General features: G+C 31.8%; 1 protein-coding gene across 4 annotated transcripts in view; it reads left to right on the top strand.

Annotated features, from left to right (window-relative positions):
* Nucleotides 1-21,031, top strand: part of LOC108912543 (attractin) — an 82,673-nt gene that overhangs the window by 57,755 nt on the left and 3,887 nt on the right. For 3 of the 4 annotated variants that reach the window (XM_023456805.1, XM_018717794.2, XM_023456806.1), the window contains exons 5-6: nt 5,433-5,795; nt 10,615-10,999. In XM_023456805.1, the coding sequence (XP_023312573.1) occupies nt 5,433-5,795; nt 10,615-10,999 (748 nt within the window). The remainder of the gene's footprint in view (nt 1-5,432; nt 5,796-10,614; nt 11,000-21,031) is intronic. The other variant, XM_018717795.2, reaches the window with a different exon arrangement.

The raw sequence follows: 21,031 nt of genomic DNA, 5'->3' as shown, positions 1-21,031 counted from the left end.
AGTTATTTAAACTATTACCATTATCTGGTCATGTGTAACTCGATAAGTTGTTGCGTCAAAATTAAAACATTATTACAATAATTTTAATTTCATTATGACAAATTAATTCTTCAAAATGCATAAGAAACGCCCTAAACTTCAAATAAATATAATACTTTAAAAAATTACAGTAAATGTTCAAAAACGTTTCCGTTTTGGCAAATGCTGAAAATGAAGATAAGCATAATATGATCTGAATTTATTATACCTGTAACCGCAACTGTGAAAGAGAAATTATATCGAAATTTGTTTGAATTTTGAGCATTTGAGAAACCTAGTAATAACTATGAGCACGAGATTAAAACTAATAATGTTTTATTGTAACATGTGATGGTAATAGATTAAATAACAAGGTGGATTTCACAAGGTTTAACGACACTTAGAGATAGTTCAATAAACAGAAATCTAAATAAAAAATTTAGATAAATTTGAAAGGAATACATTGGGGATGAATTTTTTGATACAAAACGTCTGAATCTGATTCGGGCTGAGGCAGTACAGAATTGGAGGTCATGAAGGCTTGCAAAAAGTGTAATAAAATTTCCAAGGTCGTATTTAAAAAAATGAAGTTGATGATGGTCATGAAGAGACGAAACATTAGGGCTGAAGACTGAAATGAAACAAAAACGGATTTCCAAAATTTGTTTTTTTTTTTAATATTTCGAAAACTAGCTCATATTAGCCTTGATTTTCTTGAGGCATAATGTTGGTCCCCTTATTATGCAACTTTGCCCCCATTTAAGCTACTTCGTACCTCTTACAGTTTCCGAGATCCCTGTAGTGAGAAGCGAATTTGTAACAGCCTAGGCAGATTGAGGTCTGGTAATCATATTACAACTTAAATATTCACACCATTTAGATATTTTACCTTCACATTTTCACCTTCTCTGGAGTAGACAGATCGAGGCTCTCAGAGACTCTTTAACCGGCTCCTTAGAGATCCCCGACGGTTCGATCCGAGAAGTACATAGATTGATGAGTTAGTATCGTCCGATCATCCCTTCCCATCCTTTTTCCTTTAAAAATTTAATTAACTTCTAATTATTCAAAGTGGCTTCAAAACTGGAGCAGAAACGTCTAGATATGAACAATCTGGGTTAGTTCAACCCGAGAACCTAATTTCCTATGGGGAGAAAATCTTCACAGCTAAACCTATAATAATCTCCTTATTTGTAAACAGCACCTTCTTTATGACTTTACCTTTATGAAAGCTTGCTGTGACAATATCATTATGCTTACAACTGAAACACTATAACAAATCATGTTCTATTGCTAAAATTTTAATCAGGGCAAATTTGTCACTACTTAGAAGTTCAATACATGGCGCAAGATGAAACTTAGACAAGATTAATATACAATTATATGAGACATGTTTAATCGTATTCCTGACATTACTACTGCACAACACATTGCTACTCACAAAACAGAGACGTAAACTGCAGCAACTCATTAATTCTCAAAAACATGCTAAACTAGATCCCACTGTCATTCGTAATTTTTTGAATATATCACTGAGTGACATGGATATAAAAACAGGTTGAAGCGCTTCAATGGGATTGCCTCTATCTCCTTTTTGGCAAACATTTTCATGGAAGACTGAAACAAAAGCTATCGATTCCTCCAAGTTTAAACCCATGTGTTGGTTAAGATATGTTGGCACCTTCATTATCTGGCCATAGTAGAAACACATTTGTAAATAATTTTAACAGGCAATATTTTCGACCCGTCAAACCAGAAAATTGGATCCCATGTCTGCTTTAGCCAAATCTTGTCTAGAAGAGGACACATCATAGACTTAAATATTATTTATGTATATGTGTGCGATTTCATAATATCTACCACTAATTTGATCTAATTAGGTACTTTCTAATACAGTTGTTGTGAAATAAGGTAGCCCACAACACTCAAGTCTTGGGAGCTGTTATATATACGGCTAGTTAGAGTTTTTGAAACAAACCCATACTACATGCAAAGGCAAGCACTAGTTCTGATGCAGTCTCTGATGTCTTGAGGTAATAGAAATACTGCCCCCAGGTATCTGTGTCTTTTGTTAATTAAGCACAGTGGCAAAGGATATGTATGTAAGCTTCATCATTGTATCTGCACAATCTGCATTTTACATTTGCGCTCAGTCCAATTCTATTGAGGTGTTTTTCAGTTGACCTGTTAAAAATCCTGTTGCAATAATGCTTCTACTTACCATGTATTTTCCAAATTGCTTCAGTCCATGGGCCCTTTAGAAGAACACTGGTCTGATACAAACCAAAGCCACAGGACCATTATGATGATTATTTTTTTATCCAATTGTCACCGGAACTCGCTACATAAAATTGCGCTAGCTGGTTCTGGTCCTATAGAGGTACTGTTTAAGTGTTTAAGTCTTATCTCACCAACATATCGGCTCTTTCATTGCCAGTCACGTTACTGTGATCAGAAACACAGGTCAGATTTTTTATTTTCTTGTTCCTGTGGGATAAAAACGCATATAAGGTTACCTATCTACTAATGTGCTGATTCACACATACCCTTCTAGGATTTTCTTGTGCATATGCAGAGACGACAAATATTTCATCCTGAAAAACTATGGCATATTTCCCCGGATGATAAAATACATTCATCTCTAGTCGTACGTATCTAGTTTGTCGAAATACTAATACAGCAAGACTAAACTTAATATTCAGATTTCAACTTCTAATTGTAAGTTTAAGTCGTCAGTCGTCAGCCATTGGCTCCCGTGTACAATTCTAATTGTAAGTTACTTAACACAATACTGTTCTGTATTGTTGAGACCAATGTGTACAACCTATTGCAGAGTCGTGACTCATGATGAGCCAGTAAGAATGGGATTTTGAGGTTATAATAGTTTTAAATGTAAATATTTTACTTATTAAAAAAAGTTTTATTGAGGTTTTTTTTTTCAAAAATTATTTGTCTACTCATAAACACCTAAAAGAAAAAAACAACTTTCAACGGTATCCTATACAGGGTGTCCGCAAATTTCACCGACAACGTTTGACTGCATATTCACGATGATAAATAAATACGATCTACAAAAAACAAGGTAAATAAAACATTTTTGGTTTTTGATTTACAGGCCTTCAATGTTAACAAAAAATAAAATAAATTTAATTAATAATTTCATAACCGTTTTACCGATTGTGTTAAAATTTGGCACATTTATTTGGACTATTATGGTGTATTATTTCTTAAAGCTTTAGTCAAATTGATATACTGGGTAGTAATTTTCTCCGATTACCTCCCCCTTTTAGCAATCAAAACTTTTACAATAGTATTTTTTTTAAAGGGCAGCAAAATTGGAAGTCGTTTTAATAAAAAGAAGTTGTCTCTTGAGAAAATCTACAGAAAACCATTCTTGAGAAAAATGGTATTATTTTCAGGTCTGTTAGTTTCGGTTTGCATAGCAGTATCACGGATTTAAAACTTTGAGTTCAGTAGGCGTTGAAAACAAAGTGTTGATTACTGTGGCTATCTGGTAATATTTATTGTCATTTGCTCTAAGTGACGGCGTATATCATTAGTTTATGTAGGAGGAACTTTTTTTTTTGTTAATATAATTTTATTAAACATGGAATATTCATTCAATTATCTTGCCGACAGGAGATTACGAGACTATGATTCTGATTTTAAAAAACATACTGTAAAGAAGAAATTCTTAATGTTATCGAAAATGAGCCAAGAAGTGCCCGCAGTGTATCAAGACAATTAAATGTATATAAAACTAATGTTCACAAGACTTTAAAACAGCAACTTCTTCAGCCATTTCATTAACTCCGGCTCAATAACTTCAAAATTTAGATTTCAACACACGTTTCTAATTTTGCCGCTGGTTCATGAATGAAATAATTACCTTGATAGCTAGGGTTGCCAACCGTCCTCCAACCAGGAGGACAGTCCTCCTTTGGATCAAAATGTTCTCCGTCCTCCGCAGGTACATCGGAGGACGCAATTTGTCCTCCTTTACACTAAAATGTTCTCCAAAAATGCCAAAAATACGAACAAAAAATAGATTTTATTTATTGGCGCACAACCTGGCAATATTGAATGATCACAACAGACAGCGATCTACCATTTTCAATTTGATATAGTTACAAAACTAGTCAAAAATGGCCATTAATTTTTCAAAATATAACGGGTCTCGAAAATGTATTAATTCTGATTTATTTTGCTCTAAGCATTCCTGCAACTTCTGCGCTTCCTGAGCTAATTTTTTCTTTAATGAATATTAAGTGGCGGGATGAAAGAAATAAAGCCTTGTTGGATTCAATAAAATCAAAACTAATTGTCTCTGCTAATTCCGAAAGCAGTTTTTTGATATTATTAAATCAGATGAAAAATTTTTGGATGCAGTTAGAAGCAAAAGAAATATAAGTTTATGTTTTTTATTAAGTTATTTTTTGTTATTTTTCAGAAAAAGTCTAAGTTTATTTTTGTTATTTTATTATTTTGTTAATATATGTTTTGTAAAAAAATATTTGCTGTTTCCTGATTACTGATAAATTTATAGGTACCTATAGATCAATTACACGATCGTATATTTTTTTAAACGCTAAAAAATTCCTAGGGTCCTCCTTTAGCTCCTCTTCCGAGTTGGCAACCCTATTGATAGCCACAATAATCAACATTTTGTTTTCATCGCCTACTGAACTCAAAGTTTTAAATCCATGACACTACTATGCAAACCAAAACATACAGACCTTCAAATAATGCAATTTTTCTCAAGAATGGTTTTCTGTAGGCGATTTTCTCGAGACAATTTTTTTTTAAATAAAACGACCTTTTCAATAAAAAAATACGACCACTGTAAAAGTTTTGACCGCTAAAAGGGGGAGGTAACTGGAGAAAACCCAGTATATTGATTTGACTAAAGCTTTAAGAAATAATACGCCATTATAGTCCAAATAAATGTGCCAAATTTTAACGCGATCGGTAAAACGGTTATGAAGTTATTAATTAAATTAGTTTTATTTTTGACAACTTTGAAGGCCTGTAACTCAAACACCAAAAATTATTTATTTAACTTTTTTTCATAGATCGTGTTTATTTATCATCGTGAATATGCAGTCAAACATTGGTGAAATTTGCGGACACCCTGTATATTGCTGGTCATGATTTAATTACAAACCTCAATATAACAGAAACTAAAGAAATGATTAAAGAACCTGTCCTTAATGATAAATGTAAAGCGTTAAAAATTACATTAATACAGGTAGTTCTAACAATAAAAATAATAGCTCTATGCTTGCCATATGCCCTTTTCTAAACCTTATAATCCAGACATGGCCAATACTGTCTTTATATTCATATTTGTTGTCAAACCTCAAAAAAATAGATTTTATGAAGTGTATATCTGGAAATGATAACATCATTTTTAGGTCCAACTCTACATACTCAATCATTACCTTCAAATACTTGTTTGTCTGATGTTTGGCACTTTACTACTTGCCCAATATGTCAATGTAATGGACATAGTAACTGTATTGGTAATAGTAGTGTGTGTATGTCTTGTGGAAATTTAACAACAGGAAGTCATTGTGAATATTGTATAAAAGGTTATTGGGGTAATCCCGTAAATGGAGGCAAGTGTACTCAGTGTAGTTGTAATAACCAAGCAGATGATTGCCACAGAGAATCCGGAAAATGTTATTGTAGTACAAAAGGAATTATTGGAGACCAGTGTGAGAAGTGTGATACAACAAATCATTACCATCCTGACCCAAACAATAAATCATGTTACTGTAAGTATTTTGGTAAATTATAACATTTTTAGTTAACCAGATTACATATATTACAATTAATGTTGTTGAATTAAATGACATTGCTTTTATTGATTGGTATTTATAAAACTTTAATTTGTTTTATTTGGTTGGGTATTCCTCACTATTTTAAATAATTAGCTCCTTGCACCTGATCAAAAAGATCTCACACTGAGAAAGTAATTTTTCTTGATTACGCAATAAGCATTACAATATATGACTCGGTTAACTTTTTGAAAACCTTTTTACATTCATTCCAAAAATTCAAATTGACTTAAAGTCAAATATGACAGTTTTTATCATGTGTTACTTACTGTGTACTCTAGAAGAATTATTCACTTTCTCAGGATGAGATATTTCTGATTAGACAAAACTAAATTTATAAAATCAACTCGTTGACCAATTCTTTTGGTCAAGGAGTTATTTATGTAAAAAATTTTCTTTAGTGTGGCAAATTCAATTACATAAAAACAGTAAAAAAAAATGCCACAATTAAATAATTAAAGATAATAACATTTTAATTACCTACTTGTTAGTTTTATGTAATATATTACAATTGCGTAACTACTGGGAAATGTTCTTTCTGGATATTTTCGATATTATTGTTGTGCTTCGATGACTTCTGTGAAAGAAAACATAGAATATAAATCTCTTATTTCCTCAACTGATGTCAGAATTGATCTACGTATTTATTTTATTTCTCGATCTGATGATTGAAAAACATGTTTCTATATGAAGGCCATCCTAATATTTCTATACCAATCCACAAAATTATTAGTCATACTTCTGGATATTAAAAAAAGAACTTGTGAAATATTTTGAATATATGACTGAATCATGATAAAGAATATGAGAAACTTCAATCTTTAACTTGTGAATGGGCAACTTATTACAGACCTTGTCAAAAGTTTAGGAAAAGACACTGTAAAATACTTCCTCCTTCCTCTACAATCTCCAGACAAGAAATCTGTATACTGCAATAAATTGGGTTCAGTACACTTGCCACTTATAAAACAAGATTGCTGTTTTATGAAGGCATTATGAAAAACAAGTTTAATCCTTAATATACTAGTTAGTCTGTAATTTTTGACATCCATTTTATTACCAGATTTATAAATAGAGGAAATGAAACCACCTTTCCGCACTGAAGAAAAAATGCCATTGTAGTGGTTCTTTAAAATGTTGGCTGCCAGGTTGGCTGAACAAGTCTCAAAACCCAATATTACTTAAAACACATTTTTGAGTAGGAATTAGTCTAAATATATTATTTATCTTATACAATTTGAAAAAAAACAACTTATTTTTGACAAAAAATACTATTGAGTTGTCTCATACTTGATGCCTAACATAGAATTTTGCTTAGATACGCCAACTACGAGCTAAGTCAGTAGGCATGTCTACACATGAAGCAATTGCGTATTATCATAAAATGTATGAATCAACAGATCACTGGGAGTTTTTATTATTTGTCTCTGTTTATGTAAATAATAGTTTTAGTTATTTTTAGTGATTGAAAAATTATTTTTCTGAGTTGGCAATGCAGAGTAAGTACTTTTTAAGTATTTTTTTTTTATTTACGTAGAGTATTTTTTTAGTTTTATTATAAATATAATTGCAAATAAAAGAAAATTAATAGAAAAGGAATTGGAAGAATATGTAAATACGAGAGATTCTGAGTGGGTTTTTAGACAAAAAAAAATATGCAGTTGTGTTCTAGTGTGAACGTAAATGAAGACGAAGATAATGCTGATCAGCATGCTGCCGATGATACCAACTTAAACTCGGCTATTATGACCTTGGACTAATTACCAAATCCAAAAAATGAAAGTGGCAAGGTCTGGATCGACATACTTTACCGTCATAACTGAGTGATATAACTAATAATCCCCCTCTTTTACTTTTTCAGAGAATCCAGGTTTAAAAATAGATGTAAACAACTTCAGCATGAAAACATTAGTGGACTTACTTTTTTTCAATGAATTTATGACTATTACAGTCCATACAATATTTGTTGAGAGTTATCGGAACTACTGTAACAATTTACCGCGGCAGTGACGTGCCTTCAAATTTTCCTCTTTATTTTCAGAATATTAATTTACTTTTTATGATTGCAGTTTAACCATCGATAGATCTCGTCAAAATAATGTAATTTTGAAGTATACACTTTTTCTTCCAAAGGCTTCCTTTTAGAGATATGTATAAGCTCTTGAAAAAACTTTTTTTTTGGTGATTTATTTTTTCTTAAACTGAAAGCCATCTATCTTGCCAAACACAAAGATTTAAAACAATTTTATGGTAACCAATTATAAAGTATCTCATTCCTACCTGCTCACAAAATTAAATTTAATGTTCCTTCGAAGATTACCAGAGGAAATGGGTCATATCATTTTTTTATTGTTCATCACTTATATTTTTTCTTTCATTTTCCTCTGTTAGACAGTTGTTTTTATGTAATTTTTAATTATTTTTTAATTGTAATTAAAGTACAAGTTTTCTATTTTTGTTATTATATCTCACCTTCAAATATTATTTTATTCTACATATTGTCTATACAGTGTGTTCATGATGAAAGGAACAAATTTGTTTAAAATTCAGGTAATTATTTTGTGGAAAAACGCTCAGACACGTTGATTAGTATTTTTAGTTGCGGATTTTTTGATATAAGAAAATTGTATACAGGGTGTCTCAAGAAAAACATGCAGTCATCATTGATTTTGTTTAATGGAACACCTGAATATTATACCATTTTTGAATTGTATGGTAAATTTTGAACACTTTTTGTATAACATACCATATCTCTAATATCAGCGGTTTTCGTAATAATGACTTGAAAATAGATATTTTGTAATACACACAAATAAATAAATAAAATGTTTAAATTTAACAACCTTGAACATTTTTTTAAAAGCCAACAAAAACAACCTGGTATGCCAAATTTTATCTTAAATAAAACAATTTTCTTCGTATTAATTGTTTTTCATATCTTGACCCCTAGACCATTTTGATGTAGTATTTTATGACAATCAGAACCAAACTATCACCCGCGTTAATTTGTCAGTGTCATTTTGTCACATTTGCGTTTCATTTTAAAAATGCATTTATCTGAGAAAACAACCTATTGAAGTACTTATGATGATTGGTTTTGGAGACAGTGCGTACCTATTCAATGAGAAATGTGTAATTTATTTAGGCCCGGTACTTTGAGTCTAATCGCTTGATTAATTAATCAGGCGATTAGACTGTGATTCTACTTTTATAAAATAAATTAGTATAAGTACAATCTAATCGCCTGATTAGTTAATCAAGCTTTAACTGAGACTCAAAGTATGGGGCATTAATGTAATTTAGCCTGATCGACCTCCAATTACTAGATCTACTGTCAGCAAAATTGAATTGAAATTTGCTGAGGACGGCCACGTTAGAGATTTACTTAATGGAAGACCAGCAAAATTTTAAGAAGATTCTAAACTAGACGTTTTACTATAAACTAAATAATCCCCATGTAGCCATTAGGACACTCTCCAGGAATTGTAATTTGTCATCTGGGTCTGTATCACAAATACTCCGAAAAAATAAATATCATCCTTATGAGGTTCAATTGACACATGAACTATTAGAAGACGATTTTGACCGAAGAACGCAATTTTGTGAGCAGATAATTGAGATGAATAATCAAAGCTTAGATTTCACCCAAAAAATTATTTTTTTTAATGGGGCTACTTTTGTTTTAAATGGACAGGTAAACAGACAAAACTGCAGGTACTAAATCCTCATTGGACACAAGTCTCAGCATCGTCAAAAAATAAATGTTTGGGCAGGTATTGTCGAAAACCGAATTCTTGGACCTTATTTTTTTGAAGAAAATTTAAATGGAAAACCCTACTTAGACTTTCTTCAGTCTGAACTCATCACTGCTTTAACTGTTGTGTTTCCTATTCCGGATATTCCTCATAATGACAACACGATGGGGCACTTCCTCATTTTGCAATTCATGTTTGACAATTTCTTGACTTAACTTTCCCTAATAAATGGATTGAACGAAGAGGTCCTATTGAGTGGCTACCAAGGTCACCGGATTTAACCCCTTTAGATTTCTTCTTATGGGTTTATTTGAAATTTAAAGTTTATGTGAATAGACCAAATAATCTTGATGACCTGAAACAGAGAATACACCAGGAAGTAAGACTTATTCCAGCAGAGGTAATTGAAAACGTTCAACGGGAAAAATCATTCGACTACAAAAATGTATTGAAGTAAACGGACAAAACATTGAACATTTGTTATAAAGCAATTGTTATTTAAATAATGTTTTATGATTAAACATTAATTTTTTTTCCATTTGTCATGTTGCAAATGTCATTATTATGAAAACTGTTGATTTTAGAGATATGATGTGTTATACAAAAATTGTTCAAAATTTACCGTACAATTCAAAAATGGTATAATGTACAGAGTATTCCGTTAACAAAATTCAATGATGACTGCGTATGTTCTTCTTGAGACACCCTGTATACAATCTTCTTATGTCAAAAATTCGCAACTAAAAATACTAATCAACGTGTCCAAGCATTTTTCCACAAAATAATTATCACGAATTTGTTCTTTTCATCATGAACGCACTGTATTATTTGCGTCCACTATAATCGACTAATTTTATTTAAAAAATGTACCCTAGCAGTAAATAAATAAATAAAGAATAATAACAAAAGATTAAAAAACGAGTTCTCTTAGAGGTTTCGTTTCTTCTTTACATGGTAGCATTCTTTGCATTCTATGTATAATTTTTTCTTTTTTTTTTTAGATGACCTAACTATCGACTACCAATTTACGTTCAATCTCTCTAAGAAAGAAGATAGACATTACACCCAAATAAATTTTAGAAATTCTCCTGTTAAAGCAGATATTGATGCAGATTTTTTAATAACATGTTCTGTATTAGCAAAGATGAATATAACTATACGAAAAGGAAATTCGCCAGAAGAAATACCTATACATACAAATTTCAACTGTACTACATTCAGGTGGAGGTTTTCCAAAACTGACTATAATTTTGGCATAGAAGATAATATTACACTGACCACTTTTTATGTATATGTGTATGATTTTCAACCACCTTTATGGATTCAGATATCATTTAGTCAGTACCCCAAATTGAATTTACAACAATTCTTCATAACATTTTCATCGTAAGTATATTTGGAAGGATATGTATACTCCACTATTTCCATTTAATTTGTAAGATTTTAGAATAATTTTATTCAGAAATCAAATTACAATTTATGGGCGCTCTTACAAAAATTGGGAATGACTCATTTCTAATAGAGGGATATATTCAAATATTTTTTCCTAATATTTACGGAAAAATAATGTTTGATGTGATAGAAGTAATAAAAAAGTTTTGTGACATGACAACCACTAATTTGTAAAAAGGCAATGTCGTAAAATGAATTTCATGTCTCGTGACATCATGACATTTGATCTTGGTCCAAGGCTTCAGTTATAAATCATTTAATATTTGCATATTTGTTATTTATTGTTACTACTGAGTCTATAATGTACATTACCAGATCAGTTAAAGTAATGTTGACAATTGCTTAAAAGTTTTAATATTTGTAGGCCTTAGGCCCGGTACTTTGAGTCTCAGTAAAGGCTTGTTTAACTAATCTGGTGATTAGACTGTGATTATAATTTATAAAATAAATCGGTGTATGTACAGTCTAATCGCTTGATCAATTAATCAAGCTTTAACTGAGAATCAAAGTACCGGGCCTAAATCTTACAAATTACACATTTATCATTATTTATTACGGTAATAGACAACAAACTGTCTTTTTGTGGTATGTGTTCATATACTTTACACATTCCACAGACTTCACATCATATAATAGTATTGTTTCATGGTTTAATTTTCTAATGGTTTTATGTTATCGTGGAGGAATTATGTCTAGCACCGATTCAGTTGATGAAGTGACTGGCTCAAATACCCCAAATACTTATATAGACTGTAATTTATTTATTATTTTTTCAATACAGGCTGTTACAAATTCGCTTCTCATTACAGGGATCTCGGAAACGGTAAGAGATATAAACTAGCTTAAATGGGGACAAAGTTGCGTAATCAGGGGACCAACATTATGCCTCTAAAAAATCAAGGCTAACATGATTAGTTTTCCAAATATTTGACAAAAAAACGAAATTTTGGAAATCGTTTTTGTTTCATTTCAGCCTTGTTTGAGGTGATATTGAAAAAAGAAGAACACTTTCTCGTGGCCTCTTTTTGCCCTCTATCGAATGGCATAATCAATTTTTATATGTAACGTTTCGTCTCTCCAGGAAATTTATCTAAATTTTTTATTTAGATTTCTTTGGTTATTGAAGTATCATACACTGTAAGTGTCGTTAGACCCTGTGAAATCCATCTAGTTATTTAAACTGTTACCAACACGCGTGACAATAACACATTTATTATTATTAACTATTACCATCACTTGGTCATACATAACTCAATACATAAGTTGTTGCGTAAAAATTAAAACATTATTGCAATTTTAATTTTATTATGACAGATTAATTCTTAAAAATGCATATGAACAAGCAAAACACCAACTGAATATTATTCTTTAAAAAATTTCAGTAAATGTTCAAAAACATTTTCGTTTTGGCAACGGTTGAAAATGAATATAAACGTAATATTATCGGAATTTATTATACCTGTAACCGCAACTATGAAAGAGCATGTTTGATGTATTTGCATGAATATCCTGAAAAAAAATTGATCGGAATTTGTTTGAATTTTAAGCACTCGAGAAGCCTAGAAATAATTATGGACACAGGAATAAAACTAATAATTTTTTATTTTAATATGTGGTGGTAATAGTTTAAATAACTAGATGGATTTCACAGGGTCTAACGATACTTACAGTGTACGATAATTCAATAAACAAAGAAATCTAAATAAAAAATTTAGATAAATTTGGAACGAATACACTGAAGATGAATTTTTTGAGACAAAACGTCTGAATCTGGTTTGGGCTGAGGCAGTACAGTACTCGTATTGGGGGTCATGAAAGCTTGCAAAAAATGTAATAAAATTTCTAGGGTCGTATTTAAAAAAATGAAGTTGATGATGGTCCTGGAGAGACGAAACGTTACATATAAAAATTGATTATGCCATTCAATAGAGGGCAAAATGAGGCCACGAGAAAGTGTTCTTCTTTTTTCAATATCACCTCAAACAAGGCTGAAATGAAACAAAAACGGATTTCCAAAATTTCGGTTTTTTGTCAAATATTTCGAAAACTAATCATGTTAGCCTTGATTTTTTAGAGGCTAATGTTGGTCCCCTGATTATGCAACTTTGCCCCTATTTAAGCTAGTTTATATCTCTTACCGTTTTCGAGATTCCTGTAGTGAGAAGTGAATTTGTAAAAGCCTGTATACTGTTCTTAAGGTATGTTTTTTAAATTTTATATTCCATGACATTTCCACTTTCTTAAATAAGTCCCTGTATATGATTATAGCAGGTGACTTATGTTTGGCGACTGGTTCTTCGTTTCCCCTTAACTTATCATCTGCCTATTATCAAATATCACTTCATAAGTTCATAAGAGTAACATTGAGAATTTAGATCTGAAACAAAATATAGAATTAAGAGGTGGTTGATTGTATGGTAGATTAATCTACTTTTGATTATTTTCTAGTTCTAATAAATCACCTTGTATAAATACGAATATTTAGGGTTCCAAATTTTCATAAAGTTTTGTTTAGTTAATTGTTAGATTGAGCAGATACTTTGTTGTAGTAAACACATTGCGATTAGACAAAATGGAGCGCTATGTGACGAATGGGCTAGTGAAAATTGCCCAAATTCATCACAAGTAAGGAAAGTGTGCAGCTGAGACTGTGCGCAAATTACGGTAGAAGGAACGCCCCGAATGAAACAATTATGAAAGAAATAGTTGCCAAAGTTGAACAGATTCAGTTGCAGACAATAAAAAAAAATAGGCCGGCCTCATACTGGCCATTCAGCCGAAAATATTGCTATGGTGAGTCATAATGCGGCAGAAATTCCCATAACCTCGGCGCGCCGTCAGTCACTGCAATTAAACATTTCAAACAGCACTATGCAACAGACTTTAACAAAAGATCTGCAACTACACCCATTCAAGATTCAGATAACCCAGGAATTGAAACCAGATGACCATTTAATGCACCGAATATTCGTTGATTGGATGTTGTACAATAAACATGCACACTGTGATTTTTGCAGAAAATCGTCTTTAATGACAAGGCAAGGCACATTTTCATATTAGTGGGTATGTGAACAAGCAAAAAGTCGAATTTGGGGCAGAGGCAACCCTCGGGTCATTCAAGAAAGACCACTGTATATACAGGGTGTGCCATTTAACACTCCCGCTGCCAATATCTCCGAACTGAAGAAATTTATTTTAATTCCGGAAACTGGGGTTGTTAGGTCCCTCGAATAGTTTCAAATTGCAGTTAGAACTGTTAGTTAAAATCTTTCCGTATAGATGGCGCGGCGATACTAAAAATGGAAATATAGTCCATCTGGAAGATCATTAAATTTTGAGTAATTTTTATAATATAAAGTTTTTCCCTATATTTACTTGTTTTCGAGATATGTCGACTTCAATATTCAATGTATGATATAACAGGAAAATCTATTATTTTATTTAAATCACACTGAGACAAAATATTCTTTTAAAATATTGTTATAATGGCTTTATTCACATCACATACTAACTAACAAATAAATTAACGAATGATCAACTACAGAAAAAAAATTGTACAATGGTAAATCATATAACAAGTATAGTTAAATTGAAAGACGCAAACTGATAAAACTGTAATTATTGGAAAACTAATATGTGTCATTTGTCATTGTTTTATTTTAAACAAATGACATGAGCCACCTGTGACTGCATGTTTTAATTACATTTGATAAAATGCGGTTCGTTTCGGACCCTTATAAGATTTACCATTGTACAATTTTTTTTTTTTGTTTTTTTATAATTTATTGTTTGTTAGTTAGTGTGTGATGTGAATAAAGCCATTATAACAATATTTTAAAAGAATATTTTGTCTCGGTGTGATTTAAATAAAATAATAGATTTTCCTGTTATATCATACATTGCATATTGAAGTCGACATATCTCAAAAACAAGTAAATATAGGGAAAAACTTTATATTATAAAAATTACTCAAAATGTAACGATCTTCCAGATGGACTGTATTTCCACGTTCCAGGGAACAAAAAATTTGTTGGTATCGCCACACCATCTATACAGTAAGATTTGAACTAATAATTCTAACTCTAATTTGAAGCTATTCGAGGGGCCTAACAACCCCAATTTCCGAAACTAAAATAAATTTCTTCATTTCAGAGATATTGGCAGCGGGAGTGTTAAATGGTACACCCTGTATACCCAAAGTGTGTGGTGTGGATTTTACGTCTCGGTGGAATGATTGGTCTGTTCTTTTCCTAATGAATTTTCACAATCTTCACTGACTCATCTATCAGATAACGCTCCATTTTGTCTAACCGCTACATGTTTACTACAATATCTGACCCTGCACAATGCTACAAACTCTTCCGAATGAAAATGGTGCACAATTCAAATCTTGGAACACCTTTTATTTACTGTAAGATTTATTCAGAATCTGGGAATTGACTTTGAGATTTATTCAAAATCTAGCAGCTGATTAATTAACTATGTCTGAACTGGTGTTTTAAATAATGGTCTAAAAATCTCTAAATATAATGTTGCCTAAATTATTGGTTGTCAAGTTTTAGTAGCGTTCCTATTCCCATTCTTTTTTATAAATTAGTTACTTATTTTTTTTTTTTAGTAGACTCGAAATAGTAACTAACTTGATTAAGAGTTCCTCTGGTCTCTAGTATTTATATTATAAAAGTAGGTACAGCAACAATAAGTCAGCCCAATTTACTAGACCTAGATAATACTTTTCCCATACATATAGTGTAGAATATACATAGTTTTGTAAATGCATGTCGTAACTTCAGTGCACTAACTCCGATGAAATGTTATTTGTAGTTACTTATTTTATAAGTAGTTCAATACAATTTTTTTTTTAAATCATAAGAATTACAGGAGCTAGACAAATTAGTATCAAAAATATTTTTCGTCCAATTATATGATTCACAGGTTCCGCGGTAGTTGTTCCGAGCCTGCTGCCACGATACCCCGCTCGTATCTTTACTGACCGTACTATGATTCTCCTATCACTCGGCATTCCCTTAAAGCCTCCTTATTGGGTACCTTACTTAATTAAGGACACATCAGATAAAAAAACGCCAAAGAACTTATTGTTTCAAAATTCCACTCTCTTTCTATCTCTATGTGCCTGTCAACTATTTTTGAGACACCCGGTAAAAGAAATAAAAATTTTGGAGTATTAAGAGTAGGGGAAAAATTTAAAATCAGAAAACACTATTTTTTTTTCTGAAATTTTTTAAATTCAGTGGGATAAATTTTATCACAGTTGGAAATTTTAGATAATTTGCTACAACTTTTGTTTCAACCATTTTTGTCTGATTGGACAAATACAGGAGGTAGGTATTTGTTACGAAAGAAATACGCATAACTTCAGGATTCGTAACGGCCTGGAAAACCGGGAAAAGTCAGGGAATTCATTATTCTTCATAAAAAACAGGGAATAGTCGGGAAATTTTAAAAGTATTCATGAAAGTCAGGAAATTTGATGTTTGCAATTAGAAATTTTGTGAAAGCCAGTCCTGGGTTCTTGAAAGAAAAAAACTATTTGTGGTTTTGAAATCTATAAGAAATTCTTTGGGTATAAAAAAGATTATGGAGTCAAGTTAATATGTCTTTTTTTTGGTTGGCAGCACTTTACCGCACAAATGGCGCAAAATTAAAATCTTGCGTGAATTTTGGAATACCCGATACATCCTTTAAAAGTGGAGTTAAAAGAAATCTTACAAAATAACATAACATCCAAACTGAAGAACTGACCGTTACCGTAACTATAACTAAACTGTATCCAATCAATAAATATCGAACAAAAAAAAAAAGAAACACTAAATTTGGAACAACAAACTAAACAAATAAATATGTATCTATTGATATAAACAAACAAATATAAAAATAAATTTGTGGAAGAAATCATTAATTGACTAGAACAAGGTGCGTATAACTAAGGATTAAAACAAATTATTATTTGACTAGAACAAAATGCGTATAAAAACAGAAAAAATGATAATTTAAAAAATAATTAACTAGAACGAGATATAATAAAAACTATAAGTTAGTTAGTCACGACTTTATACTCCGATATATCCGATTGTTGTTGTTGTCTCTCCTCTTTTTCTTTAGTCTTCATAATTTTCCAGACATACCTTACTACACAGTTCCATTTTTCTTTTGATTTTAGCATAACTTGTATGATGTTATCGGGGTGCATCTGTACTCCAAGAGCGATTTTCACCTGTGTCTTCTCCCTCGCCCATCTCTGGCACTCAAATATCGTGTGTTCTACATCATCCTCCTCTCCGCAACTAACACATCGTTCATCCAGGCATTTGCCGACTTTATGCATATACTTCCTAAAAAGGGCATTCCGATATGATCCACACTCATCCCCTCTGCCCATACCTCCGCACCATATAACATTATTGACTGGGCGACATAGCTAAGCACCTTGCGTTTAGCATTGCCTGGTCCTTCTAAATTTGGTAACAGCTTTATCAATGACATTACTGTTTTATCTGCCTTTAACGCCAAGCTTCTTATATTTGGACCAAAAGTTACTGAGGTGTCTACGAGCAGCCCCAAGTATTTCCCAACTTTTTTTGATGTTATTGTCATCTCTCTTAATTTAACCTCAAAGTCTCGGTTCCGCCTTGCGAATTTCAGGCATATAGTTTCCGTGTTTTCCGGCACCAGTTCCAGGTCTTGATTTTCCATCCAGTACGCTATCTCTTCCTATGCCTCATTTACTTTGTGAAGCACTTCCTCGAAATCTCTATGCCTTCCTACTATCACCAGGTCATCGGCATACCCCACCAGACAGACTCCTTCTGGCATAGTTAACTTTAGATCCATGTCATACATCGCGCTCCATAAAATGGGTCCCAGGACTGACCCCTGTGGCACACCAACGTTCACTAACCGAATACACTCTTTCCCGTACGTTATCTCTATTCGACAAGTAATCTTTCACGACTTCCACTAGATCAGGTTTAACGTTCATCCTCTCCAGTGCTATTACTATGTTATTCCAACCTACCGAGTTAGAGGCGTTCTTTACATCAACCATTGTTGCTATGCACCATTCTCTTTGTTGTTCCCTATTTGCTTCCTTAGCTATATCGATTACTCTAGTCATAGCGTCCACAGTAGACCTCCCCTTACGGAATCCGTATTGGTTGTCAGATAACAAGTTTCTACTTTCGAATTCTTCTACTAGCCTATTTTTGATAAGCTGCTCATACAGCTTCCCTAAGGTATTTATTAAACAGAGAGGTCTGTACTCCCTGTTGCCTCCAGTCTTCAGGGGCTTCTCTATTAAGACTAATCTAGCTTTCTTCCAGCTATCTGGAAATCTGGCTGCTTCGTATAATCAGTTCATTACTTTAAGCACCCTGTCTCCTGCTACCCCTACCATTACCTTGACAGCTTCCACAGGTATTCCATCTATCCCTGGGGCTTTCCCATTTTTCAGTTTCTTTGCCGCGTGTCACGAGCCGCCACTGATAGAGTGTAACAGTCCCCTTAGAAAATGTCCACCTAGGGCCCAAGATTTGACTCCCTCGAATAAGGGAACATGTGCTGAAATCAGCAGGGACAACTTAGGACAATATAAAAATATTTTAAGGCGTTATGAAAAATGTATTGAGTTCCAATTCTTTTTGTTTCCTTTTTTTAACGTAATTTGTTGAAATAAATGTTATTAGCTATTGTTTTTATGTTAATACCTTAATTTGTCAAGTAACTAGATAACTAGAGGAACAATATAACGTATAAAAAAGGTGAAAAAAGTCTAAGGAACAACTATAGGCCTATTGTATTACTGTCAAATATAAGCAAAGTTTTTGAAAAAATAATCTATAACAGAATATTACATTTTTTAGAATGTCATGATCTGCTTACAGATGCACAAAACGGGTTTAGGAAAAATAAAACAACAACTAGGGCTATATATCAGGCATTGTGTGAAATTACAAGATTATTAAATGAAAAAAACAGTACCATGGCTGTATGCTTGGATTTATCCAAAGCGTTTGATTCTGTGGATCATGACATTCTAAATAAAAAGATTCAAATGTATGGCATTCGAGGTGTTGCCTCAGAATTGATAAAATCTTACCTGCTGAATAGGAAGCAGTGTGTTGTAGAAACGGACGATACTGGCGCTCTCATAAAATCAAACGTAGTATTAATAGAAAGGGGTGTACCTCAGGGGTCGATATTGGGTCCTTTGTTGTATATTTTATACACAAATGACCTGCCCTCAACAGTTGATGTAAAAACTATTATGTATGCTGATGATACATCTATAATAATCGGTAATAAAAATAAGGAATACCTAAAACAAATGGTGACCGCCACATTGGATTCCCTGGGAGACTATTTCTATAAAAATAATTTAAAATTAAATAAAGAAAAAACACAAATAATCAACTTTACATACAAAAAGGAGGATAATGAGATTATACATACTACTGGCAATGACATCATAACATCTATGAATAGCACCTCCTTTTTGGGGGTAAAGATTGATTCACGTTTGAACTGGAAAACCCATGTAGACCATGTTGGTCAAAAGATCGCTAAATACTGTTATGCTCTAAAAGTAATAGCTCAAAATATTAATATTCCTACAGCATTTATAGCATACCATGCATATGTTCAATCTCAAATAAAATATGGAATTGTCTTCTGGGGAAACTCTAGTGATGCTATCGATTTATTTGTACTACAAAAGAGATGCATTAGAAATATTCTAAACATGAAACAGACAGATAGCTGTAAACAAATTTTTATTGAAAAAAGAATACTTACCTTAGTGAGCTTATACATATATGAAGTAATTATATTTGTTAAGCGAAATATAAACTTATTCGCAGATTTTAACTTATCTCATTTATATGATACCAGAAACAAAAATACATTAGTGACTGAAAATATAGTAAAATATAGTTATATTCAAAGGAATGTCCCATATTCATTACTAAAAATTTATAATAAATTACCTCTAGATATAAGAAATTTATCGTGCAAAGATTAAAAATTAAAATTCTTTTAGACAAAGCATATTATACTTTAAAGGAATTCTTTGAAGATAATATATATTGATTTATTGTCATTATACTATGTATGTATGTATCAGTGCATAAATTGTGTTATTTTGTTCGTGTTTACTTATCAGCAATGTTAGTATTGGTGTACATCTTGTTTTATATTTAATATTACTTCTTATATTTAAATATTTAACTTTTTTACTATTTTTTACTACATATTGACGAGTTCTACACCCTAAGGGTATTTTGTAATTCTTATGCAAAGTGAACTAATAAAGATTTTACTTACTTACTTACAATATTGTAGATTAATAATTTTCAGGCATTTCCAGTGCCTTTTAAATTTTTTAACGGAAACACAAATTTCAATAAATAAAACTTTTGAGGCTCTATAAAAAAATGATTCTTCAATAATAATTGATGAAATTTGGGCCACAGAGATTTCAAGTGATGCTGAAGAATGCCATGTTGCCACATTTTTAATAAAAAAATCCTTTGAGTAATTTTCGAAAAAATCATAGTCTGTGGATTCACAGCTGGAGCATCATGATAGGTTCAACAAGTACATCTGGAAGGCCAATACATATAAAAAAAATCATTGAAATCGCACAGCCAAAAATTTTTTAGACGGGTGTCCTACTTCTTAATGGGCCACACTATATACATATATATATATATACACAGGGTGATACATAAATGGTGACCAAAAATGAAACCTCATATTCTTTGGTGAATTTTAAGGGAATTCTTCCCTATAAATTTTTTATCTAGGACGCTTCGTTAAAAAGATACAGGGTGTTAAACTTCAAAAAATATTTTTAATTTTTTTAAATAAAAAATTTAAAAACGTGTAAATGAAATAGTTAGAAATTGGGCACATGTATTTATATAAACATTGACCAAAATCTGAAACCTT

This window comes from Anoplophora glabripennis, unplaced genomic scaffold, assembly GCF_000390285.2.
Source record: "Anoplophora glabripennis isolate ALB-LARVAE unplaced genomic scaffold, Agla_2.0 scaffold633, whole genome shotgun sequence".
Taxonomy (NCBI): domain Eukaryota; kingdom Metazoa; phylum Arthropoda; class Insecta; order Coleoptera; family Cerambycidae; genus Anoplophora; species Anoplophora glabripennis.
Note: the sequence above shows the minus strand (reverse complement) of the source record. Positions and strands in the feature narration are given on the sequence as shown.